This window comes from Oncorhynchus clarkii, chromosome 25 (genome assembly GCF_045791955.1).
Source record: "Oncorhynchus clarkii lewisi isolate Uvic-CL-2024 chromosome 25, UVic_Ocla_1.0, whole genome shotgun sequence".
NCBI lineage: Eukaryota > Metazoa > Chordata > Actinopteri > Salmoniformes > Salmonidae > Oncorhynchus > Oncorhynchus clarkii.
In genome coordinates this window covers 41540165-41560459 of record NC_092171.1, presented here as the reverse complement: position 1 = coordinate 41560459, position 20295 = coordinate 41540165, and the positions used below count along the sequence as shown (strand labels likewise).

Here is a 20295-nt window from a genome sequence, read left to right as displayed (position 1 = left end):
TTGAGGGTACTGGAGGACCAGGGTTGGTGTACTGTTGAGGGTACTGGAGGACCAGGGTTGGTGTACTGGAGGACCAGGGTTGGTGTACTGTTAAGGGTACTGGAGGACCGGGGTTGGGGGTACTGGAGGACCGGGGTTGGGGGTACTGGAGGACCGGGGTTGGGGGTACTGGAGGACCGGGGTTGGGGGTACTGGAGGACCGGGGTTGGTGTACTGTTGAGGGTACTGGAGGACCGGGGTTGGTGTACTGTTGAGGGTACTGGAGGACCAGGGTTGGTGTACTGTTGAGGGTTACTGGAGGACCAGGGTTGGTGTACTGTTGAGGGTTACTGGAGGACCAGGTTTGGTGTACTGTTGAGGGTACTGGAGGACCAGGGTTGGTGTACTGTTGAGGATACTGGAGGACCAGGGTTGGTGTACTGTTGAGGGTACTGGAGGACCGGGGTTGGGGGTACTGGAGGACCGGGGTTGGGGGTACTGGAGGACCGGGGTTGGGGGTACTGGAGGACCGGGGTTGGGGGTACTGGAGGACCGGGGTTGGGGGTACTGGAGGACCGGGGTTGGGGGTACTGGAGGACTGGGGTTGGGGGTACTGGAGGACCAGGGTTGGTGTACTGTTGAGGGTACTGGAGGACCAGGGTTGGTGTACTGTTGAGGGTACTGGAGGACCAGGGAAATACTGCCCTATGTAGTGCACTACTTTTGACCAGGGCTCATAGGGAATAGGGTGTAATTTGGGCTTTAGATATGTTTCCAGTAGCTTGTGTGTTTCTATAATACACCGGTCATATTATAATAAAGATATTGTGATTTAATTCATACATGACGATGTATAGTGATGCACAGAGCCAAGTTCCTGACACGTAACGCTGTAGTGTATCCTACAAAGCGTCAGGTCTCCATGGAGACCTATTCCATACCAGAACTTCAAATTCTTCTGTAAGACAATTACATACGTTTTAGAGGATTGTGTCAACAAAAGGAAGTATTGATGACGATTACAATATATATCACATTAAATTGTTAAAAAGTTCAATAATATCCTTTCTGTTTTATGGGGCGAGATACAATTACAAAAACATTTATGAAGCAGAATTCATATGGAAACGAGTTCCTAAGGCAACACTGCTGGTCCTGCTCTCCTTAAATGGAATTGTTTTAATATCATTTTACAAAGCAAAAAAAAAACAACAAGCAAGTGCTGCCATTGATGAAAAGGCACAATCTCAACCTGTCATCTTATTATAGTCATTTATGGACATTCAAACAAGCAGATCTGTCAGCCTGTAATCTTCCTGCCTTTAGAAAACAGAGCCAGAGGAGGACTGTAGAAACCTACTGTTTCCTGTCCCTTCCTACAAACCTCAGGGGACAAGGACAAAACCTCGGAGGAGATTTCTGTGCTGTAGTAACCTCAGGAGGAGGAGATCTCTGTGCTGTAGTAACCTCCGAGGGGGAGATCTCTGTGCTGTAGTAACCTCAGGAGGAGATCTCTGTGCTGTAGTAACCTCAGGAGGAGGAGATCTCTGTGCTGTAGTAACCTCCGAGGGGGAGATCTCTGTGCTGTAGTAACCTCAGGAGGAGATCTCTGTGCTGTAGTAACCTCAGGAGGAGATCTCTGTGCTGTAGTAACCTCAGGAGGAGATCTCTGTGCTGTAGTAACCTCAGGAGGAGATCTCTGTGCTGTAGTAACCTCAGGAGGAGATCTCTGTGCTGTAGTAACCTCAGGAGGAGATCTCTGTGCTGTAGTAACCTCAGGAGGAGGAGATCTCTGTACTGTAGTAACCTCAGGAGGAGGAGATCTCTGTGCTGTAGTAACCTCCGAGGGGTGGGACAACAGTTCACCAGGGCTGAACTTCGTATGAACAGTGTAGAATGAGAGTCCTCAAAGTCCAATGTTGAGCTAGCACAGAGTCCCATTCCTCCGTCCAGTCAATTCGGGGTTGTATTCATTAGTGCACACCGTAGCAAACTGTTTAGCAACAACCAACTGGTTTATTATTGGACAAATTCAGGTAGGTCCTTCTTTGTTTTCTCCCCCGTTTGCTTCCTAGTGAATTTACGACCCAGTTCACATGTTCCCTGTGAAGTTCTTGCCCGACTGCTGCTGGGCCTGAGTGTACCACTGCTGCCTCGGTTTCCTTTGGTCCACCTCAGACAGCAGGGCCTGACGGTAGGCCTCGTAGGACTTGACGATGCGCTCCAGTTCCTTCATGAAGAGCAGCTTCAACATGCCCTGGTACGTGTCCAGATCCACCAGCTGGAACAGCTCCCACTTCAGGATGTGGTCATACCTGGTGGAAGAGAGAGGTGAGCACCTGAACATCCTGTCTGTCTCCCGACTGAACAGATCCTTATACCTGAACATCCTGTCTGTCCATATCCTTATACCTGAACAGCCTGACTGTCCATCTCCTTATACCTGAACAGCCTGACTGCCCATCTCCTTATACCTGAACAGCCAGAACGCCCATCTCCTTATACCTGAACAGCCTGACTGCCCATCTCCTTATACCTGAACAGCCTGACTGCCCATCTCCTTATACCTGAACAGCCTGACTGCCCATCTCCTTATACCTGAACAGCCTGACTGCCCATCTCCTTATACCTGAACATCCTGTCTGCCCATCTCCTTATACCTGAACATCCTGTCTGTCCATCTCCTTATACTTGAACATCCTGACTGTCCATATCCTTATACCTGAACAGCCTGACTGTCCATATCCTTATACCTGAACATCCTGACTGTCCATATCCTTATACCTGAACATACTGACTGTCCATATCCTTATACCTGAACATCCTGACTGTCCATATCCTTATACCTGAACATCCTGTCTGTCCATATCCTTATACCTGAACATCCTGTCTGTCCATATCCTTATACCTGAACATCCTGACTGTCCATATCCTTATACCTGAACATCCTGTCTGTCCATATCCTTATACCTGAACATCCTGACTGTCCATATCCTTATACCTGAACAGCCTGACTGTCCATATCCTTATACTTGAACAGCCTGACTGTCCATATCCTTATACCTGAACAGCCTGACTGTCCATATCCTTATACCTGAACATCCTGACTGTCCATATCCTTATACCTGAACATCCTGACTGTCCATATCCTTATACCTGAACATCCTGACTGTCCATATCATTATACCTGAACATCCTGTCTGTCCATATCCTTATACCTGAACATCCTGTCTGTCCATATCCTTATACCTGAACATCCTGTCTGTCCATATCCTTATACCTGAACATCCTGACTGTCCATATCATTATACCTGAACATCCTGTCTGTCCATATCATTATACCTGAACATCCTGTCTGTCCATATCCTTATACCTGAACATCCTGTCTGTCCATATCCTTATACCTGAACATCCTGTCTGTCCATATCCTTATACCTGAACATCCTGTCTGTCCATATCCTTATACCTGAACATCCTGACTGTCCATATCCTTATACCTGAACATCCTGTCTGTCCATATCCTTATACTTGAACAGCCTGACTGTCCATATCCTTATACCTGAACAGCCTGACTGTCCATATCCTTATACCTGAACATCCTGACTGTCCATATCCTTATACCTGAACATCCTGACTGTCCATATCATTATACCTGAACATCCTGTCTGCCTCCTGAAAGTCCACATCACAGGGAAGTGTAATCATAATACATATGATTTTAGTAATGCTTGTTTAAAACCCAAAGTCCCTCTTACAGTAACGCAGCGACAGTAAAATCCCTTTTACAGTAACGCAGCGACAGTAAAATCCCTTTTACAGTAACGCAGCGACAGTAAAAGGTGACAAGAACCTCTAACGTAGCCATCACTAAATCAACAAACACGAAAACCTGTTCCAGGATATTTATCCAAGTTGTTAAGTTATGAGAAACGGTACAGTATCGAGCCCCAGGCTTTCCCCACTGCCTCAGCCATGGAAACAAGTACGGGGGTAAATCCCCACAGATATATGGGAGGAAAACCAGGTGGACGTTACTCACTTGAGCGGGGCGCGGGCATACACCTGTAGCCAGTCAGGGATCTCTGCCGTGTGGTACGGGTTGGCTGGTACCAGTACCGGATGGTTCCTCTCCGAGGGGCGAGGCTGGTACACTACCGGAGGGGGCAGGGGAGGGGGCTGGTCATAACGAGGCACGCTGGAGCAGATGGAGAGGGGGGAGAGGGGGGTTGGACAGTAAGTATGGACAAAGGCTAGGAGTTGAGTTTATCATCATGTGAAAAAAAAAATGGTTGAAAAAAAAAATACAAAAAGAACAAAGAAGAAGTCTACATTTCCTCCCCTACCTAGGAGCACAGGGGTGGAGTCTGTCTGTCTGTCTAGGAGCACAGGGGTGGAGTCTGTCTGTCTACCTAGGAGCACAGGGGTGGAGTCTGTCTGTCTACCTAGGAGCACAGGGGTGGAGTATGTCTGTCTGTCTAGGAGCACAGGGGTGGAGTCTGTCTGTCTACCTAGGAGCACAGGGGTGGAGTATGTCTGTCTGTCTAGGAGCACAGGGGTGGAGTCTGTCTGTCTGTCTAGGAGCACAGGGGTGGAGTCTGTCTGTCTACCTAGGAGCACAGGGGTGGAGTATGTCTGTCTGTCTAGGAGCACAGGGGTGGAGTCTGTCTGTCTGTCTAGGAGCACAGGGGTGGAGTCTGTCTGTCTGTCTAGGAGCACAGGGGTGGAGTCTGTCTGTCTGTCTAGGAGCACAGGGGTGGAGTCTGTCTGTCTACCTAGGAGCACAGGGGTGGAGTCTGTCTGTCTACCTAGGAGCACAGGGGTGGAGTATGTCTGTCTGTCTAGGAGCACAGGGGTGGAGTCTGTCTGTCTACCTAGGAGCACAGGGGTGGAGTATGTCTGTCTGTCTAGGAGCACAGGGGTGGAGTCTGTCTGTCTGTCTAGGAGCACAGGGGTGGAGTCTGTCTGTCTACCTAGGAGCACAGGGGTGGAGTATGTCTGTCTGTCTAGGAGCACAGGGGTGGAGTCTGTCTGTCTGTCTAGGAGCACAGGGGTGGAGTCTGTCTGTCTGTCTAGGAGCACAGGGGTGGAGTCTGTCTGTCTGTCTAGGAGCACAGGGGTGGAGTCTGTCTGTCTGTCTAGGAGCACAGGGGTGGAGTCTGTCTGTCTACCTAGGAGCACAGGGGTGGAGTCTGTCTGTCTACCTAGGAGCACAGCGGTGGAGTCTGTCTGTCTACCTAGGAGCACAGCGGTGGAGTCTGTCTGTCTACCTAGGAGCACAGGGGTGGAGTCTGTCTGTCTACCTAGGAGCACAGGGGTGGAGTCTGTCTGTCTACCTAGGAGCACAGGGGTGGAGTCTGTCTGTCTACCTAGGAGCACAGGGGTGGAGTCTGTCTGTCTACCTAGGAGCACAGGGGTGGAGTCTGTCTGTCTGTCTAGGAGCACAGGGGTGGAGTCTGTCTGTCTGTCAGTCTACCTAGGAGCACAGCGGTGGAGTCTGTCTGTCTGTCAGTCTACCTAGGAGCACAGGGGTGGAGTCTGTCTGTCTACCTAGGAGCACAGGGGTGGAGTCTGTCTGTCTACCTAGGAGCACAGGGGTGGAGTCTGTCTGTCTACCTAGGAGCACAGGGGTGGAGTCTGTCTGTCTGTCTAGGAGCACAGGGGTGGAGTCTGTCAGTCTACCTAGGAGCACAGCGGTGGAGTCTGTCTGTCTGTCAGTCTACCTAGGAGCACAGCGGTGGAGTCTGTCTGTCTGTCAGTCTACCTAGGAGCACAGGGGTGGAGTCTGTCTGTCTACCTAGGAGCACAGGGGTGGAGTCTGTCTGTCTACCTAGGAGCACAGGGGTGGAGTCTGTCTGTCTACCTAGGAGCACAGGGGTGGAGTCTGTCTGTCTACCTAGGAGCACAGGGGTGGAGTCTGTCTGTCTGTCAGTCTACCTAGGAGCACAGCGGTGGAGTCTGTCTGTCTACCTAGGAGCACAGGGGTGGAGTCTGTCTGTCTGTCAGTCTACCTAGGAGCACAGGGGTGGAGTCTGTCTGTCTACCTAGGAGCACAGGGGTGGAGTCTGTCTGTCTGTCAGTCTACCTAGGAGCACAGCGGTGGAGTCTGTCTGTCTACCTAGGAGCACAGGGGTGGAGTCTGTCTGTGTCAGTCTACCTAGGAGCACAGCGGTGGAGTCTGTCTGTCTACCTAGGAGCACAGGGGTGGAGTCTGTCTGTCTGTCAGTCTACCTAGGAGCACAGCGGTGGAGTCTGTCTGGCTACCTAGGAGCACAGGGGTGGAGTCTGTCTGTCTGTCAGTCTACCTAGGAGCACAGCGGTGGAGTCTGTCTGTCTACCTAGGAGCACAGGGGTGGAGTCTGTCTGTCTGTCAGTCTACCTAGGAGCACAGCGGTGGAGTCTGTCTGTCTACCTAGGAGCACAGCGGTGGAGTCTGTCTGTCTACCTAGGAGCACAGCGGTGGAGTCTGTCAGTCTACCTAGGAGCACAGGGGTGGAGTCTGTCTGTCTGTCAGTCTACCTAGGAGCACAGCGGTGGAGTCTGTCTGTCTACCTAGGAGCACAGGGGTGGAGTCTGTCAGTCTACCTAGGAGCACAGGGGTGGAGTCTGTCAGTCTACCTAGGAGCACAGGGGTGGAGTCTGTCAGTCTACCTAGGAGCACAGGGGTGGAGTCTGTCAGTCTACCTAGGAGCACAGGGGTGGAGTCTGTCAGTCTACCTAGGAGCACAGGGGTGGAGTCTGTCAGTCTACCTAGGAGCACAGGGGTGGAGTCTGTCAGTCTACCTAGGAGCACAGGGGTGGAGTCTGTCTGTGTCTAGGAGCACAGGGGTGGAGTCTGTCTGTGTCTAGGAGCACAGGGGTGGAGTCTGTCAGTCTACCTAGGAGCACAGGGGTGGAGTCTGTCAGTCTACCTAGGAGCACAGGGGTGGAGTCTGTCAGTCTGTCTAGGAGCACAGGGGTGGAGTCTGTCAGTCTACCTAGGAGCACAGGGGTGGAGTCTGTCAGTCTACCTAGGAGCACAGGGGTGGAGTCTGTCAGTCTACCTAGGAGCACATGGGTGGAGTCTGTCAGTCTACCTAGGAGCACAGGGGTGGAGTCTGTCAGTCTACCTAGGAGCACAGGGGTGGAGTCTGTCAGTCTACCTAGGAGCACAGGGGTGGAGTCTGTCAGTCTACCTAGGAGCACAGGGGTGGAGTCTGTCAGTCTACCTAGGAGCACAGGGGTGGAGTCTGTCAGTCTACCTAGGAGCACAGGGGTGGAGTCTGTCAGTCTACCTAGGAGCACAGGGGTGGAGTCTGTCAGTCTACCTAGGAGCACAGGGGTGGAGTCTGTCAGTCTACCTAGGAGCACAGGGGAGGAGTCTGTCAGTCTACCTAGGAGCACAGGGGTGGAGTCTGTCAGTCTACCTAGGAGCACAGGGGTGGAGTCTGTCAGTCTACCTAGGAGCACAGGGGTGGAGTCTGTCAGTCTACCTAGGAGCACATGGGTGGAGTCTGTCAGTCTACCTAGGAGCACAGGGGTGGAGTCTGTCAGTCTACCTAGGAGCACAGGGGTGGAGTCTGTCAGTCTACCTAGGAGCACATGGGTGGAGTCTGTCAGTCTACCTAGGAGCACAGGGGTGGAGTCTGTCTGTCTGTCAGTCTACCTAGGAGCACAGCGGTGGAGTCTGTCAGTCTACCTAGGAGCACAGCGGTGGAGTCTGTCAGTCTACCTAGGAGCACAGGGGTGGAGTCTGTCAGTCTACCTAGGAGCACAGGGGTGGAGTCTGTCAGTCTACCTAGGAGCACAGGGGTGGAGTCTGTCAGTCTACCTAGGAGCACAGGGGTGGAGTCTGTCAGTCTACCTAGGAGCACAGGGGTGGAGTCTGTCTGTCTACCTAGGAGCACAGGGGTGGAGTCTGTCTGTCTACCTAGGAGCACAGGGGTGGAGTCTGTCTGTCTACCTAGGAGCACAGGGGTGGAGTCTGTCTGTCTACCTAGGAGCACAGGGGTGGAGTCTGTCAGTCTGTCTAGGAGCACAGGGGTGGAGTCTGTCTGTCTGTCTAGGAGCACAGGGGTGGAGTCTGTCTGTCTGTCTGTCTAGGAGCACAGGGGTGGAGTCTGTCAGTCTACCTAGGAGCACAGGGGTGGAGTCTGTCTGTCTACCTACCTAGGAACACGGGAAGGGAGTATGTCTCTACAGCCTACCTAGGAGCACAGGGGTGTCTATACTGAGCCCTCTTGTTGAGGTGGTCCACGTAGTAGGTCCCAAACTCAGCTGACTCCACCTTCTCCCAGCCAGGGGGCAGACCCTCTCTCTCCAGGGGGTGGGACCAGTGGGTGGTGTTGGTGTTGTGGTCGATGTAGTACTTCCTGCCTCGGATGGTCCAGTCTACCGTCCAACCGCGGGGCAGGGGGAGGTCCTCGCCGCTCGGACTGGACAGGTTCCCCAGAGACTTAGCCTGCATCCGACCAATACCTGGGGACCCAGAGAGGAGAGCAGAGGAGGGGAGAAGAGGAGAACAGTTAGGCTGTATCCCACTCCCAAATGACCCCCTATTACCTAGAGGAGAGTTTCTCAAACTCAGTCCTGGGGCCCACTGGGTGCACGTTAAGGGTTTTTGCCCTAGCACTACACATCCGATTCAAATAACCAACTGATCATCATCATAAAGCTTTAATTATTTGAAATCAGCTGTGTTGTGATAAAAATTATAATAGTTTGCCTAATTTCAGTTTGTGACAAAACAAGCAAAGTATATATAGTGTAGAGAATCATTGTACCTTCCACACCGCTGAGAAATATATATTTGACATAATTGAAACTAGAGGTCGACCGATTAATTAGGGCCGATTTCAGGTTTTCATAACAATCGGAAATCGGTATTTTTGGGCGCCGATTTGCATATTATTATTTTTTATTTAACGAGGCAAGTCAGTTAAGAGCACATTCTTATTTTCAATGACGGCCTAGGAAAGGTGGGTTAACTGCCTCGTTCAGGGGCAGAACGACAGATTTTCACCTTGTCAGCTCGGGGGATCCAATCTTGCAAACGTACAGTTAACTAGTCCAACGCAATAACGACCTGCCTCTCTCTCGTTGCACTCCACAAGGAGACTGCCTGTTATGCGAATGCAGTAAGCCAAGGTAAGTTGCTAGCTAGCATTAAACGTATCTTATAAAAAACAATAAATCATAATCACTAGTTGATGATATTACTAGATATTATCTAGCGTGTCCTGCGTTGCATATAATCTGACTGAGCATACAAGTATCTAAGTATCTGACTGAGGGGTGGTAGGCAGAAGCAGGCGCGTAAACATTCATTCAAACAGCACTTTCGTGCGTTTTGCCAGCAGCTCTTTGTTGTGCGTCAAGCATTGCTCTGTTTATGACTATCAACTCTCGAGATGAGGCTGGTGTAACCGAAGTGAAATGGCTGGCTAGTTAGCGGGCTGAGCGCTAATAGCGTTTCAAAAGTCACTCGCTCTGAGCCTTCTAGTAGTTGTTCCCCTTGCTCTGCATAGGTAACGCTGATTCGATGGTGGCTGTTGTCGTTGTGCGAGGAGCGAGGCGGAAGCTATACTGTTACACTGGCAATACTAAAGTGCCTATAAGAACATCTAATAGTCAAAGGTTAATGAAATACAAATGGTATAGAGGGAAATAGTCCTATAATAACTACAACCTAAAACTTCTTACCTGGGAATATTGAAGACTCATGTTAAAAGGAACCACCAGCTTTCATATGTTCTCATGTTCTGAGCAAGGAACTGAAACGTTAGCTTTCTTACATAGCACATATTGCACTTTTACTTTCTTCTCCAACACTTTGTTTTTGCATTATTTATTCCAAATTGAACGTTTCGTTATTTATTTGAGGCTAAATTTAATTTATGTATTATATTAAGTTAAAATATGTCTTCATTCAGTATTGTTGTAATTGTCATTATTACAAATAAAACATTTAAAAAATTGGCAGATTAATCGGTATCAGTGTTGAAAAATCTAAATCGGTCGACCTCTAATCAAAACCATTGTATTTTCAGCTGGTGTACAAAACTGAAAGTAAAAATCCAGGGGTTCACACACACACACACACACACACACACACACACACAATTGGTTGATGCTCATGGGTACGTTAACATGGAAATAAAATGTTACATTTAAATTAAAATGAGAACTGTAGCATCAAAAAAATAGAGAGCAGATATTTTCAGCTGGAATCTGATCAATTCTGCCTGGGAGTGATGGACGACAACACACGATTAGTGCTCTTAGCCAGCTCGTGAGTGAAGGACTGGAATGTGCACGCGTTCCACAGAAATACACTCCTCCGTCCACAGAGAGGGGAAACATTCGGTCTGTTACAGAGCATTGTCTGAGAGGAGAAATTAACTGGGACAACTAGTAAATCACCAAAAAGCTTTAATCTGTACTAGTAACAGTACTGGGAGTAGCCAGCCACCTAGAAAAAGTAGACAGCCAAACTATCAATATTTTTGGTGTCCCCTGGTACATTCTAATGCCTTGTTTCAATCCAAAATACACAGCGAAACTATTGAATAATTCATCAAAAAATATTGACCTCCACAGATTAGAAACATTAGTTGTGTTATTGTGTGTAAAATGACCAGACTTTACCATTTAAAATGACTGAAAAGGTATGAATTCTGTCAATTTAAAACATAATAAAAGGTAGGGGGGCGTGGATCAGGAAACCAGTCAGTATCTGGTGTGACCACCATTTGCCTCATGCAGCGCGACACATCTCCTTCTCATAGAGTTGATCAGGCTGTTGATTGTGGCCTGTGGAATGTTGTCCCACTCCTCTTCATTGGCTGTGTGAAGTTGCTGGATATTGCAGGGAACTGGAACACGCTGTCGTACACATCGATCCAGAGCATCCCAAACAGGCTCTATGGGATTCTCTGCCTCTAACCCTAATATGGGGGCTGAGTCACTGGAGCTCTTTCATGCCGTCCCTGGGAGGGGTGCGTCACTTGAGTGGGTTGAGTCACTGACGTGATCTTCCTGTCCGGGTTGGCGCCCCCATCGGGTTTGTGCCGTGGGGAGATCTTCATGGGCTATACTCGGGCCTTGTCTCAGGGTAGTAAGTTGGTGGTTTGAAGATTGCCAAAGCACATCCATCTAGTGGGTTGGGGGCTAAGTGGGTGGGGTTCCTATCCTGCCTGGGGGTAAAGTTGATTGATATGGTGAGAATGCAGGCCATGGAAGAACAGACATTTTCAGCTTCCAGGAATTGTGTACAGATCCGTGTGACATGGGGCCGTGCATTATCACGCTGAAACATGAAGTGATGGCGGTGGATGAATGGCACGACAATGGGCCTCAGGATCTCGTCATGCTGTCTCTGTGTATTCAAATTGACATAAATAAAATGTAATTGTGTCCGTAGTTTATTCCTGCTCATACCATAACCACACCGTGGGGCACTCTGTTCACAACGTTGACATCGGCAAACCGCTCGCCCACACAACGCCATACACACGGTTTACGGTTGGTTAGACGTACTGACAAATTCTTTAAAACGATTCGAGGCGGCTTATGGTAGAGAAATGAACATTACATTCTCCGGCAACAGCTCTGGTGGACATTCCTGCAGTCAGAATGCCAATTGCACGCTCCCTCAAAACTTGAGACACCTGTGGCATTGTGATGTGGCCTTATTGTCCCCAGTGCAAGGTGCACCTATGTAATGATCATGCGGTTTAATCAGCTTCTTGATATGCCACACCTGTCAGGTGGATGGATTGTCTTCGTAATGTAAAAATGCTCACTAACAGGGATGTAAACAAATGTGTGCTCAACATTTGAGAGAAATAAGTTGTGTGTAAAAAAAACATTTATGGGATGTTTTATTGTAGCTCATGAAAAATCGGACAAACACTTTACATGTAGAGTTTTGATGGATTCTGAGTTCTGACTCCTAACCTTGAAATAATGTTAATTATTATTATTTTATTTAAACTAGGCAAGTTAAATGATCATGTATCCAATTGAAATATTGAGCCGTGCCGTAGTCTGGTTTCTACACCAGAAGTGAATGGGTATGTGTAAGAGGAATGTATATGGTGGAGGCAATTAAACTGGAATGTACCGAGTGAAGGAAAGATAATCCCATGGTTGGCAGGCACTGATAAGGGTGGAGAGATGTGGGTTTAGTGAGGAATGGAGATCCGGTCAGGTCACATTAAGGGAGAAGGAACAGTTTATTGCCCGCGTCACTTAATGTCTTGCCTAGTTATAAATATGTAATGTTTAGAGAGAAGGAGGACGTCACTCTAATTGGGATATATATATATATATATATATACTACCACTGGTGGTACTGTGTCTGTCTGTAGAGCTGTATGGCCCAATCAGTAAATAAAACTTGGTTTGAGCTTTACTAAATCGTCTGTGAAATTTTATAACAGTTATATAGTTATATAACAGTTTATATGTGTTCAGTGTAGTTACTCCACAATACTAACCTAATTGACAGTGTAAAATGAGGGAAGCCTGTACAGAATACCAATATTCCAACAACAACAAAAAAATGCATCCTGTTTGCAACAAGGCACTAAAGTAATACTGGCAGAAAATGTGGCAAAGCCATTAACTTTTTGTCCTGAAAACAAAGTGTTGTTGGATTTGCCCCAAATATACAGCATATTGAGTAGCACTCTCCATATTTTCAAGCATAGTGGTGGCTGCATCATGTTATGGGTATGCTTGTTAAGGACTTGGGAAGTTTCAGCATAGAAGCGGAATAGAGCTAAGCACTGGCAAAATCCTAGAGGAAAACCTGGTTCAGTCTGCTTTCCACTAGACACTGGGAGATTAATTCACATTTCAGCAGGACAATTACCTAAAACACAAGGCCAAATCTACGCTGGAGTTGCTTACCCAGAAGACAACAGTGAACTTTCCAGAGGGACCAAGTTTGGACTTAAATCTATAGCAATACTTGAAAATGGTTGTCTAGCAATGATCAATAACCACATTGGACAGAGCTTGAAGAATAATTTTTTTTTTTTTTTAAATGGCCAAATGTTGCACAATCCAGGTGTGAAAAGCTCTTAGATATTTACCCAGAAAGACTCTCAGCTGTAATCGCTGCCAAAGGTGATTCTAACATGTATTGACTGAGGTAAATAAGATATTTCTGTATTTCACTTTTAATAAATGTGCAAACAATTCTAAAAAATAAAATAAAAGATTTTCACTGCCATTATGGGGTATTGTGTGTAGATGCGTGAGACATTTTTAATTCAGGCTGTAACACAACTTGGAATAAGTTAAGGGGTATGACAACTTTCTGGAGGCAAAAAGTATTCATACTTCAGGAAAGTATTCAGACCCCTTGACTATTTCCACATTTTGGGAAGTTACAGCTTTATTCTAAAATTGTTTTAGAAATTGCTAATTTACAAATAAAAAATGGAAATATCAACTTTTACATAAGTACTTAGTACTCACTACTTTGAATTTACATAAGTATTCAGGCCCTTTATTCACTACTTTGTTGAAGCACAATTGGCAGTGATTACAGCCAAGTCTTCTTGGGTGTGACGCTACAAGCTTGGCACACCTGTATTTGGGGAGTTCCTCCCATTCTTCTCTGCAGATCCTCCCAAGCTCTGTCAGGTTGGATGGGGAGTGTTGCTGCACAGCTATTCTCAATGTCTCTCGAGAGATGTTTGATGGGGTTCAAGTCCAGGCTCCGGCTGGACCACTCAAGGACATTCAAGACTTCCCCACAGCATGATGCTGCCACCACACTTTCCCGTAGGGATGGTGCCAGGTTTCTTCCAAATGTGACGCTTGGCATTCAGCTCTAGGAAGAGTCTTGGTGGTTCAAAAATGATTAAATCAAAAAATTATGGAGGCCACGGTGTTCTTGGGGACCTTCAATGCTGCAGAAATGTTTTGGTACCCTTCCTCAGATCTGTGCCTCGACACAGTCATGTCTCGGAGCTCTACGGACAATTCCGTCGACCTCATGGCTTGGTTTTTGGTCTGACATGCACTGTCAACTATCGGACCTTATATAGACAGGTGTGTGCTTTTCCAAATTATGCTCAATCAATAAAAAAATTGACCACAGGTGGACTCCAATCAAGTTGTAGAAACATCCCAAGGATGATCAATGGAAACAGGATGCACCTGATCTCAATTTTGAGTATTATAGCAAAGGGTCTGAATACTTATGTAAATAAGGCATCTTTTTTTTTTTTTTTTTTGTAATAAATTTGCAAAAATGTCCAAATACCTGTTTTCACTTTGTCAATATGGGGTATTGTCTAGATTTAAAATTTTATTTTAGAATAACAAAATGTGTCTTGTCACAAGACAACTGATTGGAGGAAAGAAATTACACAAATTAAAAAGGAACACCTGTTAATTAAAATGCATTCCGGGTGACTACCTCATGAAGCTGGTTGAGAGAATGCCAAGAGTGTGCAAAGATGTCATCAAGGCAAAGGGTGGCTACTTTAAAAAACCTCATAGCAAAAATATATTTTGATTTGTTTAACACTTTTTTGGTTACTACATGATTCCAAATGTGTTATTTCATAGTTTTGATGTCTTCACTATTATGCTACAATGTAGAAAATAGTAAAAATAAAGAAAAACCCTTGGATGAGTAGGTGTGTCCAAACTTGACTGGTACAACATCAATTATTTTACACATATTTAACCACTTTTGTTGTTGTTGTGTTGGCACAAAACTACTAAAACATACTCCCAAACATTTTTTAAAACTGGTACCGGGTTACCTTAAAAACAGAACACCATTGTGTTTGTGAGAGTCTCCCCTTCCCACAGTAGGGTCATATTAGTTTGTAGCCAGAACAGTTTTGGCTACAGACAGAAGTTGACACGTCGATGGTAGCGACTTCAGACAGGTCCTATGGCGCTTGTGGGGGGGGGGGGGGGGGGGGGGGGTTTGTTTACATTACACGTTTGTGACAAGACCAATTTTCAGGATGTCTCCTGGTCTGACAAACAGAGTCGTAAAAGCTCTGCCATTGTACACTGCGGATGGGAAGACAGACGAAAAAGGCCAGACAGACAAAAAAGGCAGACAGACAAAAAAGGCAGATGCAGTGTATTGACGCGAACGGCGCGTCAAATCGACTCTTAAGGATTACTGTACACACAGAGAAAGCCTTGTACAGTAAAACATCTGAAATGAAGCAGTCTGGGATTGAGGTATTTGACTAGGGGCGGGCGGGCGGTCCCACTCAGTCTGCAAATTACTAGTTTGCAGCCAGACTACATTTTGAAGATCCAAACAGTGAGGTTTAACTGAACCGGCACCACCCCTTTCTCTAAAGGCTCTATCCAAACAACAAAAAAAACAAGGATCTGCTAGCTGAGTACCCGGAAGAATGGTAGCAGCAAAGACACCTGTTTATATAAGCTGTGTCGACTAGTTACAATATAGCTTCATGGCCAATGCATTCATGCTCATACTGAAGAGTGGCAGTCCAGGAATTAACCATTGAATATTTTTATTTGACCTTTATTTAACCAGGCAAGTCAGTTAAAGAACAAATTCTTATTTTCAATGACGGCCTAGGAACTGTGGCTGTTCAGGGGCAGTGGCTGTTCTGGGATTTGAACTTGCAACCTTCCGGTTACTAATCCAGCGCTCTAACCACTAGGCTACCCTGCCGGTTACTAGCCTACTCGCCACATCCAATGAGCAGCCTACTCGCCACATCCAATGAGCAGCCTACTCGCCACATCCAATGAGCAGCCTACTCGCCACATCCAATGAGCAGCCTACTCGCCACATCCAATGAGCAGCCTACTCGCCACATCCAATGAGCAGCCTACTCGCCACATCCAATGAGCAGCCTACTCGCCACATCCAATGAGCAGCCTACTCGCCACATCCAATGAGCAGCCTACTCGCCACATCCAATGAGCAGAGCAACGTCAACATATTACTCCCCATATCATAGCAGACACAAGGCTGTTTGGCTCATCTCAGTCACGAAGAAAAATAACTTTGCAGCTGCTTCTGAATAATAAACAATGGCGTGCTGGAGGTTGGTAAACATTAAAATAAAACCCAGTCCTAAAACGAAAACCTAAAATAATTTGTATGTCATATCATAGGAATCACACATATTTGTAGTGGGCAGTTCAGATGTGTCACTTCAAGCCCAATTACATTATACTTTTGACTAAAATGATGACTTGACTTAAATCGGTGTGCAACCTCATGGCTAAAGCTCTGGCCATTGTCTTTCAGCTGGGAAAACGTGGCTTTTTACTGCTGTGCGCATTTAAGGCCTCAATCATCATTTTCTTGTTGTTGACTAAACTACACTACTGAGTCATAGCTTTATTATGCTCCTTTATTAAATATGTATCAAATTTCAAAAGGTGTATGGTAACAGTTGAATAAGTTGAGAGAGGAAAAAAAGAAACCCGCACACTGCTCTGGCTAGTATCACTGCTCTGGCTAGTACCACTGCTCTGGCTAGTATCACTGCTCTGGCTAGTATCACTGCTCTGGCTAGTATCACTGCTCTGGCTAGTATCACTGCTCTGGCTAGTATCACTGCTCTGGCTAGTACCACTGCTCTGGCTAGTGTCACTGCTCTGGCTAGTACCACTGCTCTGGCTAGTACCACTGCTCTGGCTAGTATCACTGCTCTGGCTAGTATCACTGCTGCTGCTCTGGCTAGTATCACTGCTCTGGCTAGTATCACTGCTCTGGCTAGTATCACTGCTCTGGCTAGTATCACTGCTCTGGCTAGTACCACTGCTCTGGCTAGTACCACTGCTCTGGCTAGTATCACTGCTCTGGCTAGTATCACTGCTCTGGCTAGTATCACTGCTCTGGCTAGTATCACTGCTCTGGCTAGTATCACTGCTCTGGCTAGTATCACTGCTCTGGCTAGTACCACTGCTCTGGCTAGTGTCACTGCTCTGGCTAGTACCACTGCTCTGCTCTGGCTAGTACCACTGCTCTGGCTAGTATCACTGCTCTGGCTAGTATCACTGCTGCTGCTCTGGCTAGTATCACTGCTCTGGCTAGTATCACTGCTCTGGCTAGTGTCACTGCTCTGGCTAGTGTCACTGCTCTGGCTAGTGTCACTGCTCTGGCTAGTACCACTGCTCTGGCTAGTATCACTGCTGCTGCTCTGGCTAGTATCACTGCTCTGGCTAGTATCACTGCTCTGGCTAGTATCACTGCTCTGGCTAGTACCACTGCTCTGGCTAGTACCACTGCTCTGGCTAGTACCACTGCTCTGGCTAGTACCACTGCTCTGGCTAGTACCACTGCTCTGGCTAGTACCACTGCTCTGGCTAGTACCACTGCTCTGGCTAGTACCACTGCTCTGGCTAGTATCACTGCTCTGGCTAGTATCACTGCTCTGGCTAGTGTCACTGCTCTGGCTAGTACCACTGCTCTGGCTAGTATCACTGCTCTGGCTAGTATCACTGCTCTGGCTAGTGTCACTGCTCTGGCTAGTATCACTGCTCTGGCTAGTACCACTGCTCTGGCTAGTATCACTGCTCTGGCTAGTATCACTGCTCTGGCTAGTGTCACTGCTCTTTAAGCTTTACGTATCATCCTCAAGGCCTTCGTCAGAGCTTTTCAAAGACAAAAAGAAAGAAAAAAGCTCTGACTAAGGCCAATACGTAAAGCTTAATAATGAGCAGTGATACTAGCAAGAGCAGTGTACGGGTTTCTTATTTTTTTCCCCCTCATATTGTATCCAATTGAAATGGGTTCAACTGATAAAATTTTTTTTTTAAAGTATTAGGTAAGACTTATTTGGGGTGGTTTCTGGGAGAGTTTAGATGTATTTTTTAAAATTATTTTTAATCCAGGACTAAGATTAATTTATGTCGGGGGAAACCACCACTTTATGCTTACCTGTTGGCGGTCTGTTTGGGGTCGGCGAAGTGTGTTGTTGTGGTGGTGGTGGTAGTCTTTGGAAGTTTGGATGTTCGTTGTGTTCATAGTATCTATAGTCCTCATGGAAGCGTTCAGGTGCTCTGGGCTGCTGGGGCCTGGGCTGAGGCCGTCTCTGCTGCTGCTGGCTGTCGTAGTAAGGTTCCGGAGGCGGGGGGTAGTAGTAGCGTCCAGCGTCACCGTTCTCAGCCACGGCGCTCACGTCCGTGAGGAAGGACTGTGAGGAGCCTCCATACTCGTGGGTTATATCCCCCAGGCTACGTGGCAGGTACGGAGGGGCTGACATCCTATGGCTCTCTCTCCGAGCCACCTCGTGGGGTGGTCTCTGCACAGGGGCGCGCAGGAAGCTCTTGTTGCGGACCACCACAGGTTCAGGGCTGGTTCCCACAGGGTAGGCTGAGGGACCAGGCTCCGGCAGAGGGACCTCGGTGCGTCTGGGAATAGTGGGTCCATGTCGGATGAATGAGGGCATGAGATCTGAAACAGACCAACAGGTGTATGTGTCAAAAACATTAGGGAGGGGAGACGGACCACAAGCTTGAAAAAGTTGGGTATTCGACAATAATTTACCAATCCACTGAATCGTATCATTGACACAAAGACCCCGGGAATCAGTCTCTACATTCTGAGCATTCAGATTAGAGTTCGGACTCGTCCGCGCTCTACCAACATCTTTAGTTAGTAACTAAAGCCTTTCACTCAACAAAATCATGTTTGGAAATCAACAATGGATGTATTAATGTAACGTTCGGGACCAGAGCTAGCTAACAAGTTAGCTGAATAGCGCTTGGGACCAGAGCTAGCTAACTAGTTAGCCGCATATATAATCAACTTTGGCAAACGCTGGCAAGCTAGCTACTAGTTAGACATGCAGAAGACACAGTAACTATTAAATATTACGCTTACCAAACTTCTTATGATTGGGTATCAACATATGACCAAAAACTCGCGACTTGTAAAAAGTGAACGAAGAGACATTGCTAACCTAGGTAGCTAGTTAGCCAACCAACTTACTTCTCAGGACTGGTGAAGTCTCCTTCTTTACATATTTCCCGTGTACTTCCGCTGGTTTCGACGCCTCGCTTTTACTTTTCTTTCTTGAAAGCATAACTCAAAAAGGAGACATCAATGCAATGTAATAAACTCGTGGAAAGTTCCCCAAAAACTACGAGCGTCCCTTCCAATCTGTAGTGTGTACATTTTAGCTAACTAAAGTTAGCTAGCTAGGCTAATTAAACTACAGACTTGGCTAACGTTAGTTAACTTACGCATACCTTTTGCTAATATTCTGGCAATTTAGACAATCAGCCAAAATAGAACGATTGCTTGTATCAACTAATTCTAGCCAGTTTTGCTGAAGTAAACTATTTTCGCCCAGTTAAATCACTGTTTTTCTTCTCCAAGCCAGTTGAAGTCGAAGTAGCTTTTCCATTCAGTGGAGTTCTCCAGCCCATGTCATCAGCTCCACACAAACTGCTCACCGCCTCCTCACTTCATTCCAGCCCGCGGAGGGTTGTGGGATGGGAATACCACAGTGAAGTCATACCGTAGCTACATAGGCTCACAGTTTAAAATACAATAGGGAGAAAAAAGGGGGGTAAAAAAATAGGGAGAAAAAGGGGGGTAAAAATAGGGAGTTAAAGGGGGGTATTTTTTATTTATTTTTAATTAAAAAATAAACGTATATTTTATTATTTTATTTTTTTGTAGTTTGAAGGATAGCACTTGTTTGTAGCCAAATAGACCACTGCACCATCCCAGGTAGCCTCTTGTCAAAGTCTGTTTTGAAGGGATGGCCCAACTGAATAAATACCTACAAATATCCTCACATCCCATATGAGATTATTGAAAGATGAATGAAAAACCTTAAAACAAAAAGGTACTGTATTCTAGAGGTAGGTATGTGAGACATACAGTACAATGTGTAAATATGTAAATAACTGACAATAAGTGAACGTCAGAATAGCCCTCAGAGCTGTCCCGTAGCTAGTACGATGAGAATTAATTAAAATGCTCCAAAACTGGAGATGAAATTAAAAGTTCATTTGATATGCATGGAAGCTGCTATGTAAGCACAAGTTTTCCACTTTAAAAAAACAACAGCACTTTGAAACGTTTCTAAATGTCATAATTCAAATAAAAACATCTGCAATGTTTTCATACTTTAAAAGACTAAGAAGATGCTGGGGTAATACTTCACTGACGGTGGTAAAGCAAGTGCTGGTGTTGGACTGGTGTTGGACTGGTGGTGGACTGGTGTTGGACTGGTGTTGGATTGGTGTTGGACTGGTGTTGGACTGATGGTGGACTGGTGTTGGACTGGTGTTGAACTGGTGTTGGACTGGTGGTGGACTGGTGGTGGACTGGTGTTGGACTGGTGTTGGACT

At 46.7% G+C, this 20295-nt stretch overlaps 1 protein-coding gene and 1 long non-coding RNA gene across 2 annotated transcripts in view; one reads left to right on the top strand and one right to left on the bottom strand.

Annotated features, from left to right (window-relative positions):
• Positions 1-1400: 1400 nt before the first annotated feature.
• LOC139383352 (protein salvador homolog 1-like) lies at positions 1401-19733 on the bottom strand. The gene is made up of 5 exons (XM_071127860.1): positions 18923-19733; positions 17870-18385; positions 8163-8433; positions 4019-4174; positions 1401-2294 (listed from the first exon to the last, which is right to left on the bottom strand). The coding sequence occupies exons 1-5, from the start codon at positions 19014-19016 to the stop codon at positions 2072-2074; spliced, it is 1260 nt and encodes a 419-aa protein (XP_070983961.1). The 5' UTR covers positions 19017-19733; the 3' UTR covers positions 1401-2071.
• LOC139383353 (uncharacterized) overlaps positions 1957-20295 on the top strand; it is a 52430-nt gene continuing 34091 nt past the window's right edge. Inside the window, exons 1-2 of the long non-coding RNA XR_011628727.1 lie at positions 1957-2015; positions 2158-2310. This is a non-coding gene — a long non-coding RNA (uncharacterized lncRNA). The remainder of the gene's footprint in view (positions 2016-2157; positions 2311-20295) is intronic.